The following is a 20,535-nucleotide window of genomic DNA, read 5'->3' on the forward strand; positions in this document are numbered from 1 at the left end:
ATATGATGCTACATATCTGTGGCATGATGCCTCAGTACTAGACATTTGACTGAAACATTGTTAAAGCTATGTTAAGCATCCAAAACACACATACACACACACATACATATACACACCATGGCAAATTCTTTAAGTCTAGTACAATAGATTGGAAATATGGTAATAAGATTGTGTTTAAACTTATGTTGTTTACGACACATACAGTGGCAAACACTTTAATTTTAGTAGAATAGATTATTCCAAGGATAAGATTGTGTTCAAAATGAAGTTGTTTACATTACAGATGACAAATAACTCTTGACTCTGTTCCTGTCATTGGTTGACAATGGCTATACATGTAACTTCAGCTTTGGAAAGACAAGTGGCTTGTTTATATGGAAATGATTTGGAGCCACTGACTCAAAACTGGAGCAGATTAAGGTATATGTGGAAGTGACAAAAACAGCTCTTGGCAATCTGAGCAGTTGTCTCAGTTGGTGTCTGTAATGGTTGACTGAGCAGGCATTGGTGGTCTATTGTTTCATTAAATTAGGAATATTACCTTGTTACCTCATGAATCCAGTCCTGCTAAAAGATGAAATTTTGTCCTTCCATATATATATATAGCTGGGCAAGATATTAATGGTGGGGTGGTTGGGAGGATGTTGTAATGCGCCATCCTCTCACAAGTCAACAATTGGAGCTGACCTGTGCTGTCATGGGTGTATAAGTGTGCATTGATAGAACTTAACACAGTTTGTACAATTTAAATGAAGTTGAATCTGAAAACTTTGCTTCACACTTGTTCCTTAATATATGCTTATTGCTTTTTAGGAGTTGGATGAGTCACAGGTGCCTGAAGATCCAGACGAGAGGAAAGATAAAGCTCGGGAGGTTACCAACACTCGGATCCTCACCCAGGAGGACTTCAAACGGATTCATCAAAGACAGGCTGCCAAGGAGGCCAATTCTACAGACAAGTCTCCTTGTAGCAGGGACAGTAAACATCGCAAGAGAAAGCGTGTAGAGATTGAAGATGACGAGGAACAAAGGTGCCATATATAGTCACATATAAATATATAGTCACATATTTATAGTCACATATAAATCAGATCCTACTTCAGTCAGCTTAAACCCTGATCTTTCATTGCATAATGCACTGGCTGATCAGGGTCTGTGTAGTTTGTTTTACTGCTTAGTCCCAATGAACTAAATGGATCCTGAGCTGCTTTTGCACATAGACTCAGATCTGCCACCTCATGAGGCTGTTTGTAGTTGAATACAACTTGTACACAAGTATATATGGTTTTATGTATATTTAATTTATATTGTGTGCTTGACCTTTGTCCATGATTGAGGGTAGAGATTGGGCCTTCATGATCACTGTAATGTATTTTAAGATGTTGACTTCAATTTTTAGATCAAAACCTAGACTTGATTATGACCACAAAATGTTCTCGAAGCAAACTTGTTTACAATATTTTGGAATTTTGAGTTCATTTTTCAGAAATTGCTATTGCAGTATATGTCAGGTCTATTTATATAAGGAGGTTTTGTAAACAAAATCTTTTTCAGATCTTAAAATCAGTTTGTGGATTCATTTTCAGTTGTGTTCAGTTATAATTTGGGAGAATTATTTATTCAAATTATACAATGGAATACAAAGTAGTCATTGACTTTTTGGACTAGAACATTACTTAGAGATTATTGAGGACTTGTTCAAAGACATTCTGGATTATATCATTGTGGTACATAAAAACTATTGGTACATCAACACAGTCAAGACTATTGTTACATAAGTGCATACAAGACTATGGGGGGGGGGGGGCCGAGTAGTCTAAAGCGCTCTCCGTTACAGATCACTGCCATCTCACCTCTGTCTGCGTGGGTTCGAGTCTAGGACTCGACCAATATGGGTGTGTGAGAAAGCTTGCCAGTAGCTTCTCGTGGGTCGGTGGTTCTTCCCAGAGTTTTCCAGGATTCTTCCTCCACCATTAATACTGGCTGCCATGCATAGCCTATCGTGCTGAAAAATGGCGTTAAACCCAACAACAACAATGAGACTATTGGTGTATCAATAGACTCAAAACTATTGGAATTCTTTTGGAATATTCTTTTCGTATGGAATTTGATAGAATATCAAGGAGTATTTGAGATTTAATTCACATTACTCTCAGTTCCTTTTAAATTTTTCAAATCATTTTCTAGGGAACTAAATTATTTGTTGAGTTTACTAAACTTGTTTTTGCTTCTGTCTGTTTAGAGTTTGGGACGAGCCTTGGCTCGAGCTCGAGGCTCGATAATTTTGGAGCATTTTTGGGGGCTCGAAGCTCGGGGTCGAAGCTCGACGAGCTTCAAGCTTACGCCTAGAAAAATTCTCCGCTTTTTGATATTATCAGACCGGATAAGCCCGTGCGATAATTAATTGACTGTGGGAATGAGCGGCTTTACAGATTCACACGGCCTACGCTCCTCGTGTTGGTCGACCAGTGGGCGGTCGTTGCCTTGCACCGGTCATCGCTGGGGGCTCCTAAGATAATAATTCCAACTATTATGATTGCGGCCGATGGGGAGAAGGGTTTTTTCAACTTCTGCAAGCGAGAGAACCGGTGAACTTCTCAAGTGTTTGGCCTGACGATGAGTGGTGCCGGAGGGGCAGTAGGTGCACAACTGACGCCCGAGGGATTTCTTTTAAACTGATTTTTGAACAGTTCAAACAACATAAACGTGTTACCAGCGATTTTTCATATTGTATCTGCTCTTTGTTTGTTAATTTTTACTTATATTTTATTTCTAAAGCAGTAGCGATGTCAAAAAATAAGAAATCAGCCGTTTGGACTTATTTTAACAAGCGCGAAAAGGATAATCTCGCAGCTTGCAATGAATGTAAGCAGACAATTTCATGTTCACAAGGAAACACTTAAACAGTGTGTCGACATCTGCTTAGCATTCATCATATTGATGTCAACAAGGATGAGTCTGAAATAGAGCCGAAGAAAAGGAGAACAATGGATAACTTTGTTATCAAAACTTCACTGGAAGAAATAGTCTCGAAACTCACTGCAGTCGATGGATTCTCGATTCGGAAATTCACTCATTCAGAATTTATTCGTCAATTGCTGTCATTAAGAGGAATGAAGCTACCTGCTGATGAAAGATCGGTGATGGCCCTTATTTGCGATTTTGAAGAAAAAGTGAAGCAACAAGTCATACGGGACATTAAGAAAGAACTCTCAGAATCAAAGAGATTTTCAGTATCATTGGATGAATGGACAAGTATCGGAAATTGTTGATTTCTCAACATCAACCTTCATATGGTCTCGTCAAAATGTATCAATCTTGGTCTTGTCAGAATTTACAGAAGTTGTAATGCTGAAAGAATGAACAAGCTCGTTGAGGAACATCATAATTCTTTTGGTGTCTTATTCAAACAGGATATTGTTGCCTCTACCGGTGATGGAGCAAGTGTCATGATCAAGTTCAGAGAAAAATCGCCAGCTCTGTATCAAGCCTGCCTTGATCACAGATTGCATTTGGGTGTTACAAAAACTTTTTACAGAGAAAATTGCCCAGGTAAAGGAATTTCAGTTTCTTTCACGCGAAGAAACAGGACAGACTGATGATTTCGATGAAAGCGATGATGAATTGAATGCTGAAGAAGTTGAGATACAAAGTGAATCATGGAATGAAAATATAAACACTGAGAGAAATCATTAAATTTTTCAAAGGCTCAGCCATACGATCGGATGCGTTTAAAGCTAAAAGCTCAGAAAATTTAACTAAGAACAACAACTGTCCCTCGACTGCAAAACTAGATGGAATTCCATGCTAAAAATGCTAGAAATCTTTATTAAATTATACGATGTCACCAATGAAGTGCTGAGTGAAATCGGATCCGAGCATCTCTTAACTAATTTGAACATAGAATTATTGAAATCCATAGTTTTGGCGTTGAAACTGGTTGAGGTTACTCTTAATGCTATGAGTGAAAAAAAGCTTCTCTGAGAACCGCTTATGTTGCTATTAGCTTCATGAGGGAAAAATTGTCTGCACAAGGAACAGAGATCAGTGGTACACTTTTAGAAAATATTGATCATTACATCGACGGTAGAGTTAATCAACAACTTATGGATCTTATGATTTCTCTGCACCATTTGGATAATGTTCCATCCAAAACTTCTATTGAATTAGCGACAAATTTGATGAAGCAGCTATTTCCATCGGCAAATACTGCAAATGAAGAAGCACATGAGGAGAAAATAACCATTAGCCATAATGAGCTGTCACTTGAAGATGAACTTAGATTTCGATTGGAAGCTTCTAGCACTCAGGGATCTCTTCAAACCGATCGATTTAAGAAATTACGCCAAGAATTTTCCTTGTCAAAAAGTAATGGTGAACTGACTGAAAATTTGAGGCGATTATCAGATGCCATCAGTACAATCAAACTGACTTCAGTTAATTGAGAAAGGGCATTTTCAGTTGCTACTAATTTCTGTACAAAATTGCGATCAAAGTTATCGGATAAATCTCTGCATGCTCTTGTCTTTTTGAAATACTATTATATTAACAAGAATGATGTTTAAATAAATTATAAAGAAAATTATTTTTCGTACTACTCAAGCTCGAAAGCTCGAAAAAATTATCGAGCTCGAGCTCGCACGAGCTTCAAATCCCCGAGCTTTCCTATGCTCTGTGTCTGTTGCATAGTTTAAGACCTTAGATTTATAACACATACAAAAATGGAATATACCATATTTACCTGATATATTGCCAACTTGACGGCATACAATATAGATCAGACCTGCTGTCACATTGACTACAACACTGAATTGACTGCATATAGTATAGACCCAGACCTGCTGTCACATGACTACAACACTGAAATGACTGCGTATAATATAGACCCAGACCTGGTGTCACATGACTACAACACTGATTTGACTGCATATAATGTAGACCCAGACCTGCTGTAACAAAATGTGTGAGCAAATAATTGTCTACGCTCTTCACGTGAAACCAGAAGCTGAGCAAATGACATAGATCCTAATCAGCTGAAACACTCTATGATTTTGGACATAGGTCTATAATCTTTGAATGCTGACACATGTGATGGATGTGTGTGTGTGTGTGTGTGTGTGTGTGTGTATGTATATATATATATATATATATATATATATATATATATATATATATATATATATATATATATATATTATGTGATGGAGGGTGTATATAGGTCTGTGATCACTGGATGCTGACACATATGTTGGATGATGTATATAGGTCTGTGATCACTGAATGCTGACACATTATGTGATGGGTGGATTATATAGGTGTATGATCATTGATTGTGGACACATTATGTGATGCATGGTATATACATAGGTCTATGATCTTTGAATGCTGACACATTATGTGATGGGTGGTGTATGTAGGTCTGTGATCAATGAATGCTGACACAACATGTGATGGGTGGTGTATATAGGTGTGTGATCTTTGAATGCTGACACAATAGTTGATAGGTGGTATATACAGGTCTGTGATCTTTGAATGCTGACACAATATGTGATGGATGCTATATACATAGGTCTGTGATCTTTGAATGCTGACACAATATGTGATGGATGCTATATACATAGGTCTGTGATCTTTGAATGCTGACACAATATGTGATGGATGCTATATACATAGGTCTGTGATCTTTGAATGCTGACACAATATGTGATGGATGCTATATGCATAGGTCTGTGATCTTTGAATGCTGACACATTATGTGATGGATGCCATATACATAGGTCTGTGATCTTTGAATGCTGACACAATATGTGATGGATGCTATATACATAGGTCTGTGATCTTTGAATGCTGACACATTATGTGATGGGTGGTTTATGTAGGTCTATGATCATTGATTGCTGACAATATGTGATGGGTGGATTATATAGGTGTATGATCATTGATTGCGGACACATTATGTGATGCATGGTATATACATAGGTCTGTGATCTTTGAATGCTGACACATTATGTGATGGGTGGTGTATGTAGGTCTGTGATCAATGAATGCTGACACACGTGATGGGTGGTGTATATAGGTGTGTGATCTTTGAATGCCGACAAAGTATGTGATGGTTGGTGTATGTAGGTCTGTGATCAATGAATGCTGACACACGTGATGGGTGGTGTATATAGGTCTGTGATCTTTGAATGCTGACAAAGTATGTGATGGTGGATATAGATCAACAATCTGTGAAGGTGGCAGGATATTATATTTGAGTAAATATAGAAACTCAGTTCATTTTGAATTGTAAAATAACAAATACTTTTAAGGAGATTAAATGATGAACCAACTTTAAAAGATATAATTATCAGTTACAGAGTTTAGTCCCATAGTGTGTGGAAATATTATGATACATTCCATCTGTGTTTCTGTCTGCAATTCTTTCTACTCCTAAACTGTTTGTTGGAAATTCATTATTTTTATTTTGGGCCTGTCTTTGATGATGGGTGGAAAAAAAATTGGATGTACAAATATTGCAATTACAGTGAGATCTTATAAATTTATATTTAGCAAGCTTGCAGGTGTAAGTAGTGGGATACCTAATTGAATTTGGATTAAGATCGATAGGTAGTGGTACAAGGAAGGGGGTGGATAGCATTTTATAATGCTGTATAAAGGGTAAGGATTTCCCTTGGAGGTAGTTCTAGGTTTTATTGTACAGTAAAATAGGGTGTGTATTAAATATAGGATGCATAAAAAAGTCCATTCCTGGAGTTATTATAGCAATCTTAAAAAGTTGGCAGACTTTCATCATAAGATTTCAAATAGTGTGTTAATTACAGATAATGCTAAATAGGTTTTCTGTTTTGACAGATTTCAACACAATGTCTGTAATAATGTTTTAAATTTGGTCTTTTTTAGAAAAAGGATTAAAAATAATCTTTGTAATTAAACACACATACATACATATGTAAAGACATTTTACAATCCTAAAATTACTTTTTTGAATAAACCTGTCTCTGACAAAGGTTACCACTGAGAAAACTTAAACAAATAGCACTTTTCTAGCACTGTCATTTATCAAAACATAATTGAGCTTGAAGTGTTTGAAACACCACAGTAATTGTTATGCATATGTGCATAGCAAAGTGTTGCTGTGATAGTAAAAATGGCTTATGTTGTAAGAAATGGATGTTGGTTGACCTGTTAATTTGTTGCAGCAAAAGCTTGCATGGAATTCAACTTTGTAATTTTTTTTAAATCCACAACATTCATTAAAATTATCAACCAGCTGGATGGTTTGTAAATAATTTTATATAAAACAAAAATCATTCTCATTTCAGTGGAGAGCTATTGAATCTGTCAGCCATTGAAAATGTCTTTAAGAAAAGAGCCCATGATAAAGAATCAAGGCTTACAACTGTCATGGTAAGTATTTCTTGTTATCATCTTTGTATCTATCTATCACTCTGTCTATCTGTTGGAACCACGGTAACTCAAATGTAGTATCAGACACATAATACAAGGGTCACAGGTTGATACACACTCAGGCCAGCCTGGGTCAGCTACTTTGGTGTGCTCTTGGGAAAGGCAATTAGCTCCCACTTTCCCTGCATGATATAGCCCGTAATGTTAAAAGTGTCATTGAAACCAACAACAACAACTGTCTAGCTTTCTATCTGCCTATCTGTCAGTCTCTATGCAGACCCTGTAACTGGTATGTATGTATTCTGGTCTAGGCTTTAAAAGTAAATCAGTGGGGCCTTGGGTGGCTGAGTGGTCCAATTTGCTCATCTTCACAGATCACTCGCATCTCACCTCGTCTATATGAAATTGAGTCTTGGCTGTATCAACATGCTTTGTGTGAATGCTTGCCAGTAGCTTCCAATGGGTCGATGAATCTTCCTAGGATCTGCCCAAGTTCATCCAACACCAGATATACTGTCTACCATGTATCCTGTGCTAAAAATGGCATTAAACTCACAAAACCAAACCAAAATACCCTTCCAAATAAACACAGGCATGTAATAGTACAAGATAAAAGGTAAGTATATTACACAGTTCTTCAAAAGGTATAAAAAATTAAAGTGGTGAACAATAGTAATTTTACCAGTGAAATGAAACCAGAATGCAAATGAAGGACAAATACAAACAAAATTAAGAATGAATACAGATAAAGGGATGAATGCATATTGAAGAAAATGCAGAACACAGAAGCAACACACAATGATGAATGATATACAAAAAGGTTTAGAGGTTGAACACGTGTGCTGGATGGATTTGAATATATTATTTTCTGGATGCCACTAAAACTTTGTGTTTAGAAGCCCGCATGTATGTTAATCTTGGATCAGATTCTTTATTTTGACAGTTGTTGGGGCCCCGAGTGGCCAAGTGGTCTAAAGCGCTCTCCGTTACAGATCACTGCTATCTCACCTCTGTCTGCGGGGGTTCGAGTCTAGGATTCGGCCAATGTGGGTATGTGAAAAAGCTTGCCAGTAGCTTTTCGTGGGTCGTGGTTCTTCCCAGGGTTTTTCCGGGTTCTTCCTCCACCATTAATACTGGCCACCATACATAGCCTATCATGTGCTGAAAAATGGCGTTAAACCCCACAACAACAACTGACAGTTGTTCACCACATTCAAGTACTAACATTATTCTTTTCAAGACAGTTGCTATTGATGTGTCTGTAAAAGCTTAATTTAATTATTTTTTATATAAATCTATCTAGTTGTCTTTCTGTCTTTGTGTCTGCCTATTGTCATTCTGTTTTTGTATCTGCCTGTAAAGGTGTCATTCTGTCCATTTATCTGTCTTTCTAGTTGGCAGTATTTGTATCTTGTCTCCATATGTATATCTTTTGCAAAATTAACTATTTCTTGTTATCTCACTGAAGTCTGTTAAGGCACATGTCAATTCGACTGTCCATTATACCTCTACTGCCTGCAGTGGAAGGCACAGTTGGGTGAAAACCACTCATGATAGACAAATAGAGTTTATAAACACACTCATTTTAGACCAATAAATTTTATAAGCACATACAAGATTGACATATAGAATTTATAAACACATGTTTGTTTGATATGTAAATGACATGATAAGATGTTTCAGTCATTACGGCAGTTATTCAAGGTTTGGATATGTTTTACACTTAGACATTTTTGGTCAGCTGATTTGTTTTACAGACACAAATCTAATTTTCAGTGTTTTGCAGCGATAGGCTAACCTTATAACCTATTCTCTGATCCTTAAACCAGTTGTATCTAACTACTTATTTAGTTATTTATCTTTGTCCACTCCTAAATACTATTAAAGTTTAAATTGACCTATTTAAAATGAATCATGTATAGGTATATATTTTTATTTATTTATAGTTTTTATCACCATGATGCCATATAGACAACTCTCCTGTGTAATAAAATTATTACACCATTTTTGCACTGAATCAGTTGTCACACTGCTAGTGGGCGACTTAGTCACCTAAAAAATGTAAACTTTGCCTTATTTTGTTAGGAAAGCAAAAATAACTTTGCCCTTTGATTTTTTTAGCCGTACAATGAATGACATTAATATATGGCTTTTGAGATGCTCACTTAATTTTAGCCAGGTATTTATTCTAGTTCTGACAGTGTTGTTGCCCAAGGCGAAATGTGTTGAAAGCAGTGTTGATACCAATTGACTAACAAACAAACTCTTGCACATTTACAGGCATGTATTTTAATAGCTGACTGACCATTAACCCTTTCCCAAGTAAGTTAGCACTGCCCATTAATGATGAAAACATACCAACTTCTGTTTCTAAAACTTAAACATCAGTATGTAAATAGTAATTTGTGTTTAGAATAGAATCAGTGAAGAGCGCTTTCTAGTTCAGATTTTTTTAAATGAAGTTTTTAACTGCAGTGTTTGTGTTATTTTCCTTATAAAATCAGTTTGAAATCATAAGTGAACCTGAAATCATAAGTGAACCTGTAATTGCAGACATCACTCTGTCTAGGAAATGCTACTTCATTAAATTGTCTGTTTTCATAAATAATGGGAAAATACATTAGAAAAATGTGCAATTCATTGAAAGCAATTTGTTAATTTTATGGGATAGAAGTTATAGCCAAAACATATACTCAGTTAGGGCAGAAACATATATTGTGGAATTTTAAACGCACTGTAACTTGTAAAGCCAAGGTTGTTTTCTGACATCACTCATTCTTGTAAAAAAAAAAAGCAGCAAAGCAGGTACTGTTTAACCATTGCATGGTGCTACTACAAGTACATAGGCAAATAATAAAACCATAAATTTGGAATCCTATCAATGGATTCTTGTAACAAAGCTAGAAAGTGAGTGGTTATTTTAAGAAAATCCCTCTTTCTAAAAATAGATGCATATGCATGGCACCATACCTGTTCTTGGTTGAGACAATTCGGTTGGAAAAAAGGGTCTTGTTGATTCATATATCAACTTTGATGCTTCGTTGTGTTGTCTGTGAATATATACAATAATTGTTTTTGGGGAACACTGAAATTAGGATGAACAGTGTGGTATGAAGTCACCTGTGTGTTTGCTCCCATGTACATGTTACAGTGGTTTCAAAACAGGTTAGAAATTGTTTCATCTGCCATTTTATAGTGAACTTTCAGAAATTGAAGAAAAAAATCTGTTTAATTGGTAGTTGAGCAATTTTACCAACTTGCAGCTACAATCTTGTTAACCCTATCAGTTAAAATTAATTACAGTGTATAGTTTCAGCTGTGCTTTTTAAAGTCATGTGACCAAAATACATGGTATATATCTCTCCATCAAAAAACATACCCACTTTCAAGTATGACTACACTGGGTAAGAATATGATGGTATAATTTGTATACATGTACAAAATGTGTAATAAGCATATAACAGATTTTAGAACTTCAAAATAAAGTATTGCTTAAAACTAATGTTAGATGCATACTGAAAAAAAAGGAAATAATTTAAATAATTGAATGAACACACATACACATATATGTATGTATGTATCTTGCATTTATTACTTTGCTTCCTCCTCTTCCTGTTCAGCTCTCACTTTTCCCAGTTTTGTCCAAGGGAAGTAACTTCTCTAAGATTCAAGTTTAGCTTGACCCATGCCGAATTGATTTGGCACTATTAATCTACATTAGGAGATGCTAGAGAGAAGTCAGATTTTTGTCCATAAAGATGGTCTTTCATTGCAGGATAGGAATTCTGTTGAAATGTGTAATTTATGCTTCTATATATTTACTTAAAATGACTTGTTAACATTTATAGGCTGTATATTAACTTGAAATGGCATGTTAACATTTATAGCTGTATATTAACTTGAAATGGCATGTTAAAATTTATAGGCTGTATAGTAACTTAAAATGACATGTTAACATTTATAGGCTGTATATTAACTTTAAATGACATGTTAACATTTATAGGCTGTATATTAACTTAAAATGGCATGCTAACATTTATAGGCTGTATATTAACTTGAAATGGCATGTAAACATTTATAGGCTGTATGTTAACTTAAAATGGCATGTTAACATTTATAGGCTGTATATTTACTTAAAATGTAAACATTTATATGCTGTATATTAACTTAAAATGGCATGTTAACATTTGTTGGCTGTATATTAACTTGAAATGACATGTAAACATTTATAGGCTGTATATTAACTTGAAATGGCATGTAAACATTTATAGGCTGTATGTTAACTTAAAATGGCATGTTAACATTTATAGGCTGTATATTTACTTAAAATGAGATGTAAACATTTATAGGCTGTATATTAACTTAAAATGGCATGTTAACATTTATCGGCTGTATATTAACTTGAAATGGCAGGTAATTATTTATAGGCTGTATATTAACTTGAAATGGCATGTTAACATTTATAGGCTGCATATTAACTTGAAATGGCATGTTAACATTTATAGGCTGTATATTAACTTAAAATGGCATGTTAACATTTATAGGCTGTATATTAACTTGAAATGGCATGTTAACATTTATAGGCTGCATATTAACTTGAAATGGCAGGTAATTATTTATAGTCTGTATATTAACTTAAAATGGCATGTAAACATTTATAGACTGTATATTAACTTGAAATGGCATGTTAACATTTATAGGATGTGTATTGAAATAAAATGGCATGTTAACATTTATAGGAAGGAAGGAAAGATAGAGGAAAGTTTTCTTATGGACCGACTAAGATGAACCCGAATGCCAGTACCACAAATAAACAGAAACAGAAGGGCAAGAACTTTATGATGATTAAGCACAAGGTCATGAACCGGAAGCAGAAAAGGTCATTTAGAGATAAACAGGTAATTAAGGCTATAAAACAAAACATAAAGAAATGCATCAACCAAAAATCCTCCCAGTCCCATATTATGTATATCTATATTATGTGTTTCATGTTTGATTCATGACTGTAGATTGTATGGGTCATTTTTGTAAACACATTACATTGTTTCATAATAGTGGGTTGCACTTTTAATTTGGGTAAACAGGTTTTTATGGCCTTTTGACCATGGAAGGTGTAGAAGTGATCATTTTGATGAATTAGATGGGATTTGAAGCAGGTCATCTGATTTTGGATCGGTTGGATTTTAAAAGACCTGACCTTGTTTACAAGTTGTTTTGGAAGTGAACTTATGACCCTCATCCTGGTTATGAAATTGTATATCAGTTTTATATATAGTGTAGTGAATAACAGAATTAATTATTTATATCTTAAAACATCTTTAGTAGGGTTGGTCTTTTACTTGTGTTCAAGTATTATTTGAGAGGATTTATTTCAATTATTCTTTGGAATTTCAATGTGCAAATATACTTTAGGACTAAATAACTATTTGGAGTTTCTGTGAATTTATTTAAAGACATTTTTAATTATATTGTGGCAATACCTCAAGACGAGACACATTATCACACTTGAGGCTACTGACATGCACATGCAAAATTGGACATCATTTGAGCACCACTGGAACTCATTTGGAATACTCAATAGTTTTGGACTTGTGATATAACTTTTAGGACTATTTGGGATTCCATTCACAATACTATAAGTTATTTTTAATTTTTCACTATGTATTATAGGGAAATACATTATTTGTTGTATTTTATAAAACTTGTTGGTTTGCTCCTTTCTTCCATTACTTAAAGACCATAGAGTTGTAACATGTGTATACATAGTGAAACATGGGATCATCTAGAAATAAGCCTGTACTCAGTATATACCAAGCTAAGAATGAGCTTGGCATGGTAACAAATTTCTTCCTGCTTTACTACTGTTTTACACTAATTAAACATTTTGTAATCTCTGCACTGTTCATAGAGGCTTTTGATATAAATTGATGTCTAATGGCCATATGTTCATTAGCACACGATTGTTAACGCTGTTCCTTCTAAACTACTTAGAGTCAGCCATAAACTTTGCACACACATTCAGTCCAAAGTCTACTTGGTCCTAAATAAACTGCTGCTATTGAGACCTCCAATATGGCCACCACAGTGGCTGTCTTGAAAAGCTTGTAACCACAGTTCTTGAATGGATGATGGTCATATCAGCATGGGTATTCACTAGAAGACTTCTGATGATGTTTAGCTGGATCTAACTGAAATGGATGTCATTTTTGCTGTCTATTTTTGCCCCCATTGCACTACCCCACCTAATGCAAAGTCATATCAAGAAGACTTCTTAAGATATCTGGTTGGTCCTAATTGACAATAGTTATGCTGGCTGACATAGTAGCCATCTTGAAAATCTTTTTATCACTACACCTGAATGGATGGCTAGTCATCATATCAACATGGGATTTTCACTGAAAGACATTATATGTCTTGTTGGTTTGCAGTGAAAATGGTGCCGATCTAATATAAAAGTTGGCTGCCATGGCAGCCATCTTGAAAATCTTTCTATCACTACTTCTCCCAATGGTTAGTCATATTGGCATGGAGTTTTCACCTGAAGGCTAATTTTGATATCAAATTGTCCCTGAATGAAAATGATGCCAATGGGACATCCAGTATGGCCACGATGGCAGTCATCTTGAAAATCTTGCTTTTGCAACTACAGAATTGATGGTCATATTGTCATGAAATTTTTACCAAATGACTTCATGTGATCACTAGCTGGTCTTGAAATGAAAATGGTGCCCCACAGACATACAATATGGCTGCAACATTGAACATGTTAAAAAATCTCACAAATTCTTTTGCATAGGATTTCATCAAAGGTCTTGGTGTCTAGTTTGCCCTAAGCCTTGTTGTGTAGTTTGTCTTAAGCCTTGATGTCTGGTTTGCCCTAAATTAAAATTGTGCTGATCTTACATCCAACAAATTTGAAAGTTTTATCACTTGGTAATATTAGAGATGGTTTTAACACTAAGCCAGACCATTTTGAAAGAGGTAGTTATGAAATGGATAACCAATTTCTGTACCCAATTTTCACACTAGGACTTGGAAAGCCATCATAGTAACTGCAGAGCTGATGTTTCTTCTAAACTGTAAGCCCCACAAAAGTTGTGATGAAAATGAAATGGGAAAGTGAAACTTCTAAGAACTTGTTTTACTATGAGCTTGGCTTGCTGTTAAAATTAACAAACAAAACTTTTTTTTCATATTTCCATTTGACCTTGTTTTTCTGAAACCTGGCTGTAACAATCTTTTTTGAACATTTTTATAATCAGATACAATTGTCTTAGTCTGTGTCAGATATCAAGTATTGAATATTGTTCTCAACAAGCGTCTTGGTAAAATCATTGAGCAATGCCAACTGTATGGGGTTATGTGAAATTATAATTTTAGACTATACTGGGTTATGTGAAATTAGAATTTTAGACTATACTGGGTTATGTGAAATTAGAATTTCAGACTGCATTGGGTTATGTAAAATGAGAATTTCAGATTGTATTGGTTATGTGAAATTAAAATTCAGACTGTATTGGGTTATGTGAAATTAGAATTTTAGACTATACTGGGTTATGTGAAATTAGAATTTCAGACTGCATTGGGTTATGTAAAATGAGAATTTCAGATTGTATTGGCTATGTGAAATTAAAATTCAGACTATTGGGTTATGTGAAATTAAAATTTCAGACTGCATTGGGTATATGTAAAATGATAATTTCAGACTGTATTGGTTATGTGAAATTAAAATTCAGACTGTATTGGGTTATGTGAAATTAGAATTTTAGACTGTATTGGGTTATGTGAAATTGGAATTTCAGACTGTATTGGGTTCAGTAAAACAGGAATTTGGGACTGTACAGTATTGGGTTATGTGAAATTACAATTTCAGCCTATTGTGTTGTGTGAAATTAGAATTTCAGACTTTATTGGGCTATGTGAAATTAGAATTTTAGTTATGTAAAACAGGAATTTTGGACTGTATTGGGTTATTTGAAATTAGAATTTTATTATCCATTTCATATACATTTCAGTTCTAATTGACACTCATTTACAACACTGGCATATTATCCATTTCATATACATTTCAGTTCTAATTGACACTCATTTACAACACTAGCATATTATCCATTTCATATACATTTCAGTTCTAATTGACACTCATTTACAACACTAGCATATTATCCATTTCATATACATTTCAGTTCTGATTGACACTCATTTACAACACTGGCATATTATCCATTTCATATGCATTTCAGTTCTAACTGACACATTTACACACTGGCATATTATCAGTTTGTTGTACATTTTAAATTCTTAATTAACACTCATGTACAACACTGGCATATTATTCATTTCTTGTACATTTTAAATTCTAATTAACACTTGTGTACAACACTGGCATATTATCAATTTCTAGTACATTTTTAATTCTAATTAACACACATATGCATTCCTCATTACACTGCATATTGGACCATAAATTACCTCTTTAATTTCAGGTATGACTGGCTTTTGAATATTTTTGTATTAATCATCTTTGAAATGTGCTTTGATGACCTTTAACCTCTGCTTTACTAATCTTTAAGTTTTTTCCTTCACAGGTTGCACTGAGGAATTCTTTGCTGAAAAGAATGAAAAACAAAAGATGATGTGTTTCTCTGTAAATTGTTTTCAATATTTATCTTATCTGCTATGTATATAATATTAAAAAATATACAGATGAACATTGCTTTGTTTGATCTATCTTACATGTTTAATCCTTAACTTAAACATGGGATATTTATTTAGGTTTTGATGATTGAGTAAGGGTAGGTTTTGATGATTGAGTAAGGGTAGGTTTTGATGATTGAGTAAGGGTAGGTTTTGATGATTGAGTAAGGGTAGGTTTTAATGATTGAGTAAGGATAGGTTTTGATGATTGAGTGAGGGTAGGTTTTGCTTGATTGAATCCTATAAAGCTTGTGTGAAATTTACCAACTCAACACTGAATATAAGTCTCCATTTATGTAACTAGGTGAGGACTATTCATTATATTGTAGCATCTAGGAAACCACATGTGTTACATGTTTAGGCTCGAATAAACAGTAACACAAGAAAGAGTGAAAACAACAAGCTTTGAAAAATATAACAAATAATTAGTTCCCTGGAAAAATTCTGTGAAAAAATGAAAATATATGAACTTACGGTTTCCAGAATCAAATCCAAAAATAATACAAGAATAATCCATGAATAAAAATGTTTGAAGTCCTAATATTGAAATGTTTTAATGATATCAAGTTTGGGTCCTGACGAAGAATCCAAGATGGAAGGCGATGACGTATGCTGTAGCCTGTACTGTGTTGATGTCTACAGTTCCTTGTAGAAACATAATAATTAATCCTCTGGTCTTAGAAATTCAAATAACATTTTTAAGAAAAGTCCTTGTTCAAGAATTCTGTATGAATACAATAATATTTCCAGAGAAACTAATTAATCTTTTAGAGTCCAAAATAATTTGGAGAAAAATTAATAACTCAAAAACTCAAAAGTTCATTTCTGGTCACAACAGAAGAAAACAAATTGACATCAAGTCTTTAAAAACCGGGACTCAGAGATCTCGATCTCTCTCTAAACAACACTATTAATACCAAGTATTTTGCAATTTCGGAAATGCCTAATTGCGAAATGGAGGATAACGTGATCATGTTAACATGTAAAAGTCACATAGCTCCTGTATGTCCTTGATAAGAACCAATCATTTTACTCCTAGATAAAGTTGTTTATTTGACCCTCAATCAAGGCCAGGAACTATGTCAAAAATAGAAAAAAGTGTTTCTATTATTAGGTATTGAAGTTAAAACTCCGGTCAAACTGAATTTCCTGGAAAATATCAAATTCCAAGTAAACAAAATTACATTACATTGACATGTAAAGAAAATGAAAAGACTCAATACCCCACAGACAATCAAATCAAATCAAACACAACTTAAATCAAATATAAATTAAATCAAATATATGTAACAACAAGTCACAGAAGATAAAAAAGGTGGCCAAAAGGACATTGTTGAAGTCGGAGAATGAGAACTGACTCATTTTGTGTAGGATTCTAAAGGTTAGGCACTATACAAAGTCCTCATTATTATTATTATTGGAATCATAGATGGATGTTGCCTCTTCAGAAAATTTCTCTTGAAAAAGTCTAGCTCCATACTTTTCATTGGACTGAGAGATATTTTTTTCAACACAAGCATTTTCATTATTGGAAGAAAACGCTTTTTCATTGATCAGAAAAATGATGACAGTATGGATGGCAATTCAACTAAGCTAAATTTGATCATGTTCATCTTTTGCACAGTTGAACCATTTTGATGCAATATAGTCGTGCAACTATTCAGTGCAACCCTATCAGCTTTTTTATTCTGATGTTTATTTGTTGTTTAAAACCACATTTGATATATCAATCTGTTTCTGGCAAGGTACACACTGTTAGGTAAATTAGTTATTCTTCCTCTCTTTTCACAAAAGAGAGGGACATAATATATGCATTACCATACTTCCATCCATCCACATTTTCCAGGCATAATCAGCTCACATTACTTCAATTTAATTACTCCTCTATTGAACAGCTTGGATGTCAGTTGACTCCTACAAGTCTGAGCGTGACTCCTTGATATATCAACTTGGATGTCAGTTGACTCGTACAAGTCTGAGCATGACTCCTTGATATAACAATTTGTACGTCAGTTGACTCATAAAAGTCTGAATTTGACTCATGGATTTAACAACTTGGATGTCAGCTGACTCCTACTATGGAACTGGTAATGGAAGCTCTGTTGTTTGAATTCTAAACAATAAAAATGTACTTGTTCTTATTGTGCCCTTATTTTTAAATGCTAACTGTAAATTTGTGTCTTGAATGTTTCAGTTTGAAGGCACCAACTAAACGTGATTTCCATCAAAAATGTTATGGAAAGAAATACCGTATATACTCCGTTATAAGCCAAGTCCAACTGCATACTGTCACATGATGCACCAGCAAATCTGGGTCTTTGCAGTTAGAAGTATTCAGTAGATAAACCAACATAAACTCTCATATGCTGGTATGTTTAGGTATACTGAAAAATCTGCTATTGAGACCTCCAACCTAGTTGAATGGCAACTTTCGCCAGAGATTAGTAATGTATTGATTTCATCGTGCCGGACTCCCGTGTCGGTTTGCTTTAAGTTTCTCATGCTTATTCAAGTGACAAGAGAAGAAAAAAAAACATTCAAAGACACAAATGATTTCTACAGGAGAGTTATTTAAAACATGCTCTATTCTTGTTGAAAAATCTTTTTGTAATGAAGATTCAGTACCTCTGTGTAAACATAACGCTTTTTCAACAAAATGTGTTATTTTAGTGTAATTTTTACTGGTAAAATTAAAATTGTTTATAAAGTAACTACATGATCAAACGGATGGTGTTCTTAAAATCGATTAGTTTTTACTTAAGAAAATATTTATGATTACCAAAGTTGAAAATAAAGTTTCCCTTGTGATAACACAATTTCTAAATAAGAAAAACTCCACTAAAAGAGGATGCTAAAAAAAATATCAGCTGATCCCCATTCATAAAGTCTTATTAAATATATACAGTATTAACAAACACTGATCATTGTCTGATTCATTATTTTTATGAAAATAATCGTTAATGGTTAATTTGTATGAATGACGCGCTGTTTTTATCATGGTTCAGTTTTCTCTTGTAAATGTCGATAGGGTGATGTAAAGTATTCAGTTACCAGCTACGGTAGTATGCTAATGTTAGCATTAATGAAATACAATAAAAATGTAAAAGAGTAAAATGTCCAGGTCCCCTAATTGAGGAAACTCATTCCCAGCACGAGCACTTAATACTCAAATTTATCGCGACCATTTTTACCCATCTGAAGCTGTTCAGAAATTCTTATTCCTCTGTGTATATGCTTTAGAAGTCGAAATTACGAGTACCCATGCCAATTTAGACTCTCATTCTGCAAACTAATGATATCGGATGAACTTGAACAATCAACCTCCAAATTATCGGTAATTAGAATTATCGATCTGATAATTAACTGATATGAGACTCAATCTTCCTATTTTCAAATTAACCAGGATCTTGGAAGACACGGACTCTTAATCGCGAAAAATCGTAAGCATAACATTTGAACTCTATAGAAAAATTAAAGACGTTCGGTCACATATTTTTTCTCAAAAAATTGGGATGAATTACATAGCTTTCAGAATGAACTTTTCATGGTGTGCCCAATATAGATGAAACCATTGCCCATGCGTCAATTAACTGTATTTTTATTCATATCATCTTGAGTTTAATATTTGTGCTTTGAGAAATTGCAGAATAAACAGTCGAAGCTCTTGATAAAACCAAATATTCAGAACAATCCGAACCCGCGACCAGCAACAAGAAATATTCAGGGAGAAAACAACCCTCGTCCTCCTGTTTGCGATATCGACGCACAAGCCAATTGATCCATAAAAAGGCTACTGTGCTTTGCAAACATGACTCGGTGCGTTACATGTCATTGATTACTAAACACAGCCAATAACAGTGTCGCAACCTGTGTCGATTTAGCTTTCCGTTATCTATTGATAATAAATCTTGACAAATCCCTCCGTGGTAAAACATTGCAAGTCTAAACAATGCTTGCAAATATTCATCAATAAAAAATTTATGTGAATTAACATAGATAAGATGAAGAAAATATAAACTTGAACAGTATTACAAACGTATTTTGCAACGATGGAGACGTTATTCCGACAACGTGCTACGCTCACGGAGTATCCCTGTGCGCAAATCTTGAAGATACCATGCGACATGACCAGATCTGTAGTGTTTACATCATCGCTTTCAGATCCATTGTTTGAAAGGAAAATAAAATCCTACGAGACCCAGAATCACTTTGTTACTCTGCAGACAATGTCTGTGTGTGCGTGTCTTTGCATTCAAAATGGGATTGCAATGATCAAGGGAACTTTGAACGTTGATCTCGTTCTTATGAGGATTCGACTGCTTTACTTTCTGAACAAATAGGCAGTAAAAAGCAAAGGCTCCAATGGGAATGGAACCCACGACCTCCAGTTTACAAGACTGGCGCTCTAACCAACTGAGCTATGGAGCC

The 20,535-nt window shown here is 34.5% G+C and overlaps 1 protein-coding gene and 1 non-coding gene across 2 annotated transcripts in view; one reads left to right on the top strand and one right to left on the bottom strand.

Annotated features, from left to right (window-relative positions):
• The window catches only part of LOC149796597 (protein SDA1 homolog), a 79,595-nt gene extending 63,474 nt beyond the window's left edge, over positions 1–16,121 (top strand). The window contains exons 18-21 of the mRNA XM_089961320.1: positions 814–1,031; positions 7,326–7,410; positions 12,150–12,308; positions 15,999–16,121. Coding sequence (XP_089817446.1) covers positions 814–1,031; positions 7,326–7,410; positions 12,150–12,308; positions 15,999–16,046 — 510 coding nt within the window. The 3' untranslated portion in view covers positions 16,047–16,121. The remainder of the gene's footprint in view (positions 1–813; positions 1,032–7,325; positions 7,411–12,149; positions 12,309–15,998) is intronic.
• Positions 16,122–20,461: 4,340 nt separating this feature from the next.
• Positions 20,462–20,535, bottom strand: Trnat-ugu (transfer RNA threonine (anticodon UGU)). The gene has a single exon. It is a non-coding gene; the product is annotated as a tRNA-Thr (tRNA).

This window comes from Sinohyriopsis cumingii, chromosome 6 (assembly GCF_028554795.1).
Source record: "Sinohyriopsis cumingii isolate HCF-2022 chromosome 6, ASM2855479v2, whole genome shotgun sequence".
NCBI lineage: Eukaryota > Metazoa > Mollusca > Bivalvia > Unionida > Unionidae > Sinohyriopsis > Sinohyriopsis cumingii.